Source organism: Myotis davidii, unplaced genomic scaffold (assembly GCF_000327345.1).
Source record: "Myotis davidii unplaced genomic scaffold, ASM32734v1 scaffold955, whole genome shotgun sequence".
Classification (NCBI taxonomy): domain Eukaryota; kingdom Metazoa; phylum Chordata; class Mammalia; order Chiroptera; family Vespertilionidae; genus Myotis; species Myotis davidii.
This window is the reverse complement of record NW_006287066.1, coordinates 464540-474660: the sequence shown is the minus strand read 5'-3', so window position 1 is coordinate 474660 and position 10121 is coordinate 464540. Positions and strand designations below refer to the sequence as shown.

At 42.2% G+C, this 10121-nt stretch overlaps 1 protein-coding gene across 1 annotated transcript in view; it reads left to right on the top strand.

Annotated features, from left to right (window-relative positions):
- The window catches only part of NEO1 (neogenin 1), a 194617-nt gene that overhangs the window by 171899 nt on the left and 12597 nt on the right, over window positions 1–10121 (top strand). The window contains exons 26-27 of the mRNA XM_006758947.2: window positions 2006–2164; window positions 6643–6906. Coding sequence (XP_006759010.1) covers window positions 2006–2164; window positions 6643–6906 — 423 coding nt within the window. The remainder of the gene's footprint in view (window positions 1–2005; window positions 2165–6642; window positions 6907–10121) is intronic.

Here is a 10121-nt window from a genome sequence, read left to right as displayed (position 1 = left end):
TACACTACACAGCTACAGTCCTGGAGTCTTCACCCACCAGCCACCTGCTCTGGCTTTAAATGGCTGAGCACTTCTAGGAAGGCCTTGCCCAGCAGCATTGGGTCCTTATTCAGCCAACAGATAATGATGGCTACCTCTTGTAGGCAGGCACTTTCAGTTACTTTATTTGTTACTTACTTCATTTGGAAAGACTGGAAATGCCTTTAGAAAGAGAAGGTCAGTTTTGTTTTTCTGTTGTGAGAGTCCTCTCTATCCAGAATATTTTCAGATAGCTAAAAATCAGGAGGCTTATTCACCTCTTCCTAGCTTTGATCGGGAAAACACTGATTCCGAACCTCCTGCTTGTGAATTGGTCTTCCCTCCCTTAGAGGAAGATGCTGACTCTCAAACTGTCCTGCTTTTCCAAGTTGTATTTTATTCCAAAGGACCACCTGAGCCTCTGGTTCCCCAGGCCTTGAGGGGGGCAGTAAGAATCCAGGGTCGCTGGTCAGTTGTGCCACCTGCTTGTTTGCAGGTGGCCAGGACAGGAGATAGCTGGAGAAGAAAGGCATCTGTTTTATTGACTGGGATTTCCTTCCAAGGTAATGTTGAGTGGCCCCACAAAGATCCAGACAGATCCTTGGTGACAGAAGACATTTTCATAGACTCCAAAGGCTGTAATTGAGTTTATCACAAAGTTCATGAAGCCCTTGCTTAGGAAACAAAAGATCTCCTGTGTTTCTGGTCACCCCTACCTATTTGCCTATTTGGGGATTTTGAGCTGGTTATCTTGATCTTAAACATTGTTTCTACAACTACTCTATGGAGTACCTAAGGAAAGTTAGTTGCAAACTGGACTTCTGGTTTTGTTTATTTCCACCTCTGGGATTGATAACGTAGCCTCATTAAGTAAGAACTTTGTCTTCATAGAATGTTGTATATGAAATATCTGTGTGGAACTTTGGATTTATTAGCTAAATGCAGCAAATTGAATTCCTTAGCCAGTATGGGAAGGAAAAAGGCAATTAGGAAAGATCCATGTATATTTTAAAATGTGAACGGATGTGGCTGAGCTTCCAGGCTGGAAGTTGTAAGAGAGTGTCCTAGGCTGAGTACTGGAGTGGACCATAAGAATCAGTTCCATTTGCATTCCTTTTAAGATATGAAAACTGACTAAACAGCTACTCATTCATGCAGCCTAAGTACCTATTGCATGCTTCATTCAACAAGTAAGAAAAGGCAATGAATTAGGAATATATGCAAAAGAGAAGGACTTACATCCTTCTTGCATGAGAAAAAAGCATAGAAACCTAAACCATCATTTCTTTGCTTATGGATTTGCATTATGTGACATATTCAAATAGATATTTTTAATACCTCATATACTCTATGTTTATTGAAGAATTAGAAATGTAAAGCAATAGAAAAAAAATTTTAATCCTGATCACTCTTCCCCACAAGATAATCACCATTAACATTTTATTATCTTGTTGTCATTGTTAATCCTCACCTAGGATATTTTTCCCATTGCTTTTTCAGAGAGAGTGGAAGGGGGGAAGAAGAAAGAGAGCGAGAGTGCAACATCGATGTGCGAGAAACACATCAGTTGATTGCCTCCCCCACTTGGCCCAGCCGGGTGTGAGGAGCGAACCCACAACCCAAGTACATGCCCTTGAATGGGAATCAAACCCACAACCCTTGGGTGCATAGGCTGACACTCTAACCACTAAGCACCACAGGCCAGAACTCACCGTTAACATTTTAGTATATATTTCTCAGACTTCTTTTTCTGCGTGTAGATAGATAGACAGGCAGACAAACGTATGTACATGAGTGTGTTGAATTTTTTTAAAACAAGTGTAAAATCCATGGCTGATTGTCCATATCCAGCCTGCTGCCACCAAAAAACCAAGGGAATGGTTGCACTTGTATGGGAGGGAGAAGGGATGACTTTGCTCTTGAACTGTGATTTGTGTGTGTCTGTGCAAGCATGTTAAGCATTTCTCTGTCTTGTGTTCATTCACAGCTATGATTAGTGCCCATCCCATCCATTCCCTCGATAACCCTCACCATCATTTCCACTCCAGCAGCCTCGCTTCTCCAGCTCGCAGTCATCTCTACCACCCAAGCAGCCCATGGCCCATTGGCACATCCATGTCCCTTTCAGACAGGGCCAGTTCCACAGGTGAGAGACGAGGACTGTGTCCCAGGTGAAATCTTTCCATGAGTTGGCAAGCTGCAGTGGGGAAGGACTTGCCCGCTTAGAAGGATTTAGAGGTTTTCTCAGTGTTATATATTTATCATAACATTGCTGTTTCTGTAAAATTGACCCAATTTTTCTCCCAGAGTTTTAAGTGCTCAGTGTGAGTCATTTTAGTAAAAACACAATAACTTTAATTACGTAATCATGTCTTCTTCCAACAACTTGTATTTTAATTGAGTTCTATTTTCAGTTAATATTTTTTAACCCTCCAGTTTGAAAGAAGATTCATTCTGTATGATTTTCAGACATTGGAGGTCGACTTTGCCTCTCAGTCGCCTTAATGTTGGGAGGGTTCGTAGGGCACCCGTAGGTGTTACTCACAGGAGGTTACATGCTTCTGCCAGGTAGCAGAGTAAGAACAGCATCTGAGGGTGCTGAGGCCACATGGGGTTGGTGCATATCGTAACCATCAGGCGGCCTAGAGGATTACTGAAATGAGAGGGCTGCACAGATAGGAAATTAGCCTAACAGTCTGCAGTGTGTTTAAAGAAACTCATTGCCAGAAAAACATTTCCCAGTTTGGAAACCTTAAGAAGCATCATCAAAACAGTTTTATGGAGGAAATAGTGAAAGTGAGGGGACAGTAAATGGAATAGATATGATTATTCATCATTAATTGAAAATTAATTTTCACCTTCTCAGTTTTAAGGTACAAATCTAGTAATGGCTCATATATGAAGCATACTCCATCATTTGAAACTTACCTGTTAATAGTTACGATGTTATTAGAACTAAATGTTGGTGGTTCTGGAAAAAAAGAGAATTTCAAGTGAATTCCATTTTAAGAGAACCTCAAAACTTCATGCTAGAAGTTAGGCTTGCCAGTAGCATCCCCTCTCCTTTATATTTTGATCAATTATAATCATACCCAAAACATCAAGTGAAGATCAAGGCTTTATTAAGGGATGTTCAGTAACTCCCAAAGTTATCTCCTCCCAAACCTTTTCTTGGCTTGGAGAGTGCTGCTGGAACTCATGTCTAAAATTGGCCTGCCTACTATCTCCCCCAAATCTGAGTTTGGGATTCTGCCTTTAGGGAAAGTGCACTGGAGGCTGTATGGAGAACCGAAATCTGCCTCACAGATGTGGTCTCTGCTACAACAGCAACCAGAAAGCCACCCTCTAAACCTGCTTTTGGAAAGCCATTTTGTATCCTGACCCTGTTAAGGCAGATGAATCTCACACACTAGGCAGTGTGTGGTGGGGTTGGGGGGTGGGGATTGGCAAGAAGCCTGGCAGCTCCCACCCAGCCCTCATCCTAGTGGTGGTTCAGTTGGTGGAAGTTCCATTCTTATGGATGTAGGCAGAAGTGAAGAGAGGAAAAGTAATGATTTGCCTTATGAAAGGGTTATTTTTCAGTGGCCAGAGGGGTTAAATAAAGGTGAAACCAGTAGTAGAGTCACTGAAGATGTAGAGAAAGCATGTCAAACTCGCAGCCCACGGGCCGCACGTGGCCCACAATGAATATTTTTGCGGCCCAGCTAATATAACAGTATGTAAGAAAAAATTTCATACTTAATTTTTACAATATTCTGCTATACATAATTATTTATAATGAACTACAACGTTCGCTAATGACTGATTACTGTAATTGTGTTGTTAGTGTTGGGTTGTTTGGTGTGCGCAACAGGAAATATTTCACTTTCGTAGAACAAGAAAAATAGATTTATTTGTATTATCCTTATTAATTTGTGCAGTTATTCAGAGTCTGGTAAGTTAATGTTCAAGGACAAAATTAATTTTTATTAAAATGTTCTATTATTTCATGTTAACGAAAACTCATTTATTTCAGCACTTTGTATTCAGCATATCTCTATCGAAATAAACCTACGTTTCTATGAAAATTGAAACTTTTGTTTTTTTGCGGCCCACATAAACTTAAACCTTGTTTATATGGCCCGTGTTAGCCTTTGAGTTTGACATGCTTGGTGTAGAGCAAGTATCTAGAAATGATCGAGTTCTCTTACTGCTATGCTTTCCTGAGCTCTGGAACTCAGTACTGCGCCGCCGCCAGCCCTGTGTGTGTGGGCTCGGCATGACTAGACCCTGGCCAGGGCAGTCCTCCTGCTAGTGAGCACTTGCTGTGTCTTGTCCTGGAACATTTAGTATGTCACCACTACTTGATATAGGAAGAGCACTTTCCACTTACCTAAGTCGATGGGCAGTGTAAACTTTGTGTGTCTTAAACAACTCTGGAGTTGGCCCCTCACCAGCAGGAACTTGTGTTACAGCATAGTTTTCTTTATTTTATATGCACAATCTCAGGGTGTGCCCACTGTATTCTCCGAGAATACAGGGTGCCTGGTGCCCTCTGGAGCTGTACAGTGAAGAACAAAACTGACTCGTATAGGCAACCCTCTGTTACCTTTTCACATTTCCTACCACCTCTCTGGCCTTCAGAAGCTTATCAAATTAAGGCAGTTGAGGCGGCCAAGGCAGGTGTGTGTGCCCAGAGTGACCTAAAATATCTGCCAGTGCAGGCTGACATGGTCCCGGCTGAAGCCTGCTCTCTTTCCTAGTGCCTGCTCCCACCCCCACCAGCTCCCCCCAGGCCCAGGTCACACCTAGCGAGCAGACCAGCAGCTCCCACCTGTGGGGGTGGCTGGCATAAGCAAGCACAAAAAGTAAAATCCTCAGCCTGGTAAGGTTGTCATGACCAGGCTTTCAGCACTTGAGGAGGGTGCTGAGTCCCTCATTTCTGGGACCCAAGACCTTTAAGCTAAGGGGTAGCACTCATGACTGGCATGGCCTGTCTCTTGAGAGCCCAAGGGAACAAAATCATTGCTCCCTCAGCAACAATGGCAGGGAAATAGGTTGGATTCTGCAGGTTGCTCATGCATTGCTGCTTAAAAGGGTTATTTTCTTTTTTAAGGGTGAGAACTCTAAGAGTCAGGGGAGGACCTCCTTCAGGCTGCCTGAAGCAGCCACATCCAGCGCTGATGTCCGCCAGGCCCCTCCCTGGGGTACAAATGGTGGTTTGCACCAGCTCCCATTGTTCTCCTCATATGGTCTCTCTTGGCTTTGGTGCTGCTGCCACTCCTGCAGGGTCAGGGGAGGGTGGCATTGGACATGGAAGGGCAGTAGTGTGTGGTGGATCAGAAGGTGGGCTTGTGAGTCCAGCCAGGGATTCAGATTCCTGCTTTACCTGTTCTCACTCTGTCCTAGGGTGAGGCCTAACCTCCCAGTGCCTTCTGAGTTACTCTGAGGATTGAATGAACTAACAAATGCAAAGCACTTCTCATAGTCCCTGGCTCAGAGTAATCACTCAGCAATTTACAAAGAAAAGAACCTTGTTCAAGCCTTCTGTTTAGCACTTTTCATAAGGCTTCTCAATTAATCTCCAGTGAATCTTATGTTATTCTTCCTGTTTTATAGGTGAAGAAACTGAGACTCAGATTCAGTGACTGCCAAGTTCACCCAGCTAGTATGCCAAGATTAGAGTCCAGGTCTATCTGATCCAAAGCCAGTGCTTTTTCTACCCCACTACACTGCCTTCCAGAACAATGACCCTTTTTTACATATTTTGAGATTGTTACCATGTTCTTCCCAAGTCTTCCCCTTCTCCAGGCTGACCTGACCCTATTTCTTTCTCTCTCCCCATCGCCCTTCATATGCATAATCCTAAAGCTATGTGTAAACCTCTGGACTAGTTGGTTGTCCAGGTCTCATTTGAGCTGTGGGGCTGTTGCTCTGGTGAGGCTGTGCCTAGTCCCCTAAGGGCAGGCAGGGCCTGTGGCATTGCCTCTCCTATGGTAACCACCGGCCTTGCAGGCAGAGCTGGTACTTGTCCAGTACCCAGCCAGCCTTGGTGACTAAACATGTTCTCTATGAAAGTCACTAAGACTATCAATCAATGAAACTTTAAATTTTCTTTTATAATTATGTCTTAATAGCTAGTACTCTCATGAACCTTTTTTTTAAAATATGTTTTGGTTTCAGAGAGAAGAAGAGAGAAGGAGAGAGGGATAGAAACATCAATGATGAGAGAGAGAGACTTCGATCAGCTGCCTCCTGCACACCCCCTACTGGGGATCAAGTCCATAACCCGGGAATCTAACCATGACCTCCTGGTTCATGGGTCAACGCTCAGTCATTGAGCCATACCTGCAAAGCTCACAAACCTTTTTATGTGCTCCATAGTAAGTACCAAACAGAACTTTAAATATGTAAAATTATGACCACTTACCTGTTTAGCTGAAAAAATTCCAGGAACTGGTTGACAGAATTGTTTGGAACTCTTATATTAGTCCATTCTTCCTTAGTCTTGGCAGAGGTGCTCATCCAGGGATCTCAGTGCTTACTGAGCTGCTTTCAGGGGCCCTTAGAAACAGCCAGAACTCGGGGATGTACATATGTTTAATGGGTTTTAAAAATGCTAACATCTAGACTTTCCTGCTATAGAATCCATTCGAAATACCCCCAGCACTGACACCATGCCAGCCTCCTCGTCTCAGACATGCTGTACTGATCACCAGGATCCTGAAGGTGCTACAAGCTCCTCTTACTTGGCCAGCTCCCAAGAGGAAGATTCAGGCCAAAGTCTTCCTACCGCCCACGTTCGCCCTTCCCACCCATTGAAGAGCTTTGCTGTGCCAGCCATCCCACCCCCGGGTCCACCCACCTATGATCCCGCGCTGCCAAGCACACCATTACTGTCCCAACAAGGTGAGTGAAGACAACAGCACTGGAGGGACCCTTTAGCTCTGGCTTATGGAAAAAATTGCCTCTTCTTTAAAGAATAATAAAGCAAGTACCCTTCAAGCTTCTCCCCTCTCAGGGAGGGTGTGGGCTTTCTCCTGTGGGAACTGTTGTGGACAACATTCTCGAGAATAAGACCACTGACTCCAATTAGGTCTTAAACAGCAATCGAGGATTTATTGAACTGGCCAGTGCCTGCCACAGGCTTTCTCCTGTAACAGCCCCGAGCTTTGTGCTCCGCAAGCTTTTATCCCCAGGAACCACAAAAGTCCTTGATTTACAGTTACAAGGGTCTAATCAGGACCTTGACGCGCTGACGTCTGGGAGTGGGAGACTTGGAGTTATGCCTGGTTACCTATCCTTGACCCCATCCTTGTTAAAATTTTTTTACTGACATTCAATTCATCACAGACCCAGAGACTAACTGGCCGGGGAGTGAAGGCTACTTTTTATAGGTTGTTTTGGGTGCAGGATCCTTGGTGGTCATACCCAGTGGCATGCCTATGCGCAGCAGATAATCATCTGCTCAGCCTCCCAGAATTGCCTCCCTCCACAGAGCCTCTACAAGCCAGAGGAGGGGCGGGAGGCCAAGGATTGGAAACAAGGGAGAACCTTAGGAAATGAATTCCCTGAGTTCACATAGCCAACTCAAAGTCCTCTGACCTCAAAGGCATGCTTTTCCCCTACTCTTCCATATTATTATCGATTGCAATGGTTTGTTTCAAAATAAGTCAGTGGTTTCCAAGCTTTTTAGTCTTAGGACCCCTTTATACTCTTAAAGGCTGCCAAAGCCACAAAAGAGCTTTTCCTCAACATTTACTGTATTATAAATTAAAACAGAATTTTTTAAAATAATTCTTTATTGTTGAAAGTATTTATGTATATATGCATACAAGTTCTTTGGTTGATTGCCACCCATCCACCCTCCCCCGCCTTCCCTCTGAAATGTCGCACTCTTAAAAAACAGAAATTTTAAAACTATTTTATTAATTTTAAAATAGCAATACACCTGCCCTGGCCCTGTGGCTCAGCTGGTAAGCCAAAAGGTTGCAGGTTTGATCCCTGGTCAGGGCACATATGGACATATGGGACACAACCAATCAATGTTTCTCTCTCTCTCAAGCCACACACATACATCCTTCTCCCTTCCTCTCTCTAAAATCAATAAAACATCCTTGGATGAGGATTAAAAAACAATAAAAATAGCAATACATCTATCATATTAAGATAAATAGCATAGGTTAATGAAAAATAACTTTTGAAAAGAAAAATATAGTTAGGAGTGACATTGTGTTATATTTTTGCAAATCTCTTTAATGTCTGACATAATAGAAGACAGTTTCATTCTCCTACCTGCTTCTGTATTCAGTCTGTTGCAATGTGTTGTTTTGTTTGAAGTATAAGAAGAAAAATCTGGCCTCACAAATATATGGTCAGAAAAAGGAAGAATATTTTTATAACTTTTTTTTCATATAACTGCAGATATTTTTTGATATTACAGCAAAACTCAGCAAGTTGTAGTTTCTTACAGTTTTATGTGTAATGTGGAATCAGAAATCATCTCTGCTCCATTAAAATCCATCTGTCTTGTACTTTGAATGCATGATATTGAACATACCACACACATTAGTCATTTGGAAATGTTGGTTTACTAACTTATACAGATCTTCCAAATCTTGATATATCTTATTGTATAATATCTAAAAATACATTCATTAATATCACCAAAGTCTGTAAATATTGGGAAGTTCTCAAATTCATGGTGGCAGATCTGGTTGGTGATTAGAGTGTCAGCTCACACACCCAAAGAGTTGCAGGTTCGATCCCAGGCCCTGGTCGGGGGCACGTGTGGGAGCCAACCAACCAATGTGTCTTGCACATTGACGTTTCTCCCTTTCTCTCTCTCTCTCTCTCTCTCTCTCTCTCTCTCTCTCTCTCTCTCCCCGCCTCCCTCCCTTCCACTCTCTCTAAAAATCAAGGGAAAAAATATCCTTTGGCGAGCATTAACAAAAAAATCAAAAACTCATGGTGGCAGATAGATGCAAGGTTTTATTTCTGGGATCGGTTATTACTTTACCTCTTTAATTTCTGATTTTGTTTATTTGGGTCCTTCTCTCTTCTTGGTGAGCCTAGCTAGTGGTTCATCAATCTTGTTTATCCTTTCAAAGAACCAGCTATTGGTTTTGTTAATCTTTTGTATTGTTTTTTTGGTCTCTATGTCATTTATTTCCACTCTGATCTTTATTATTTCCTTCCTTCTGCTTATGCTGGGCTTTTCTTATTGCTCTCTTTCTAACTCTTTGAGTTGTAGGGTTAGATAATTTATTATCATTTTTTCTTGTTTTTTTGAGGTAGGCCTGTAGAGCTGTGAACTTCCCTTTCAAGACTGCTTTCACTATGTCCCATACATTTTGGATTGTTATGTTTTCATTGTCATTTGTTGCCATGATGCTTTTTATTTCTTCTTTGATCTCTTTGGTAACCCAATCATTTAGCCTCCAGGTGTTTGATTTTTTTTCATTGTTTTTACTGTAGTTGATTTCTACTTTTATGTCATTGTGATCTGAGAAGATGCTTGATTTGATTTTCTAGAATCTGATGTAATTGTTCTGCACCGGGCCTGGGAATCCATCTGTTTAAAAGTACCCCTGTGTCCAGGATAGAGCAGGTTTGAGCATAGTTGTTTTAGATGCTGGATACAATGGCAAACCACCCAGATAACATCCTTGCTCACAGGAAACCTACGTTCTGGAGTGTAAAAGGAGGACCATCAGCACATGGAGAAGATAAATTCATCTAGTGCCAAGTTCAATGAGAGGACTGAAATAGAGGGAAAAATATAGAGGTACTGAGAAGGAGCTACTTTTGAACAAGTGGTCTGGGAAGCCATCTTGGGGAGGTGAGATTGGAACAGAAACTTGAATGAGTTTATTATGCTCAAGAGAAGAGGAAAAGAGAAGAAAAGGTTTTTTTTTTTTTTTTTTTTTAAGATTTTCATTTATTTTTAATTTATTGTTGATATTATTACAAATGTTCCCCATTTCCCCCCTTTACCCACCTTCACTAATCCCCCCAACCTCTGGCCATCACGACAATCCCTACTTTATTTACTTTTTTTCTTTCCTTTTTTTATTATTATTAAGGTATTACAAATGTGTCCTCAGACAAACCCACAATTCAGT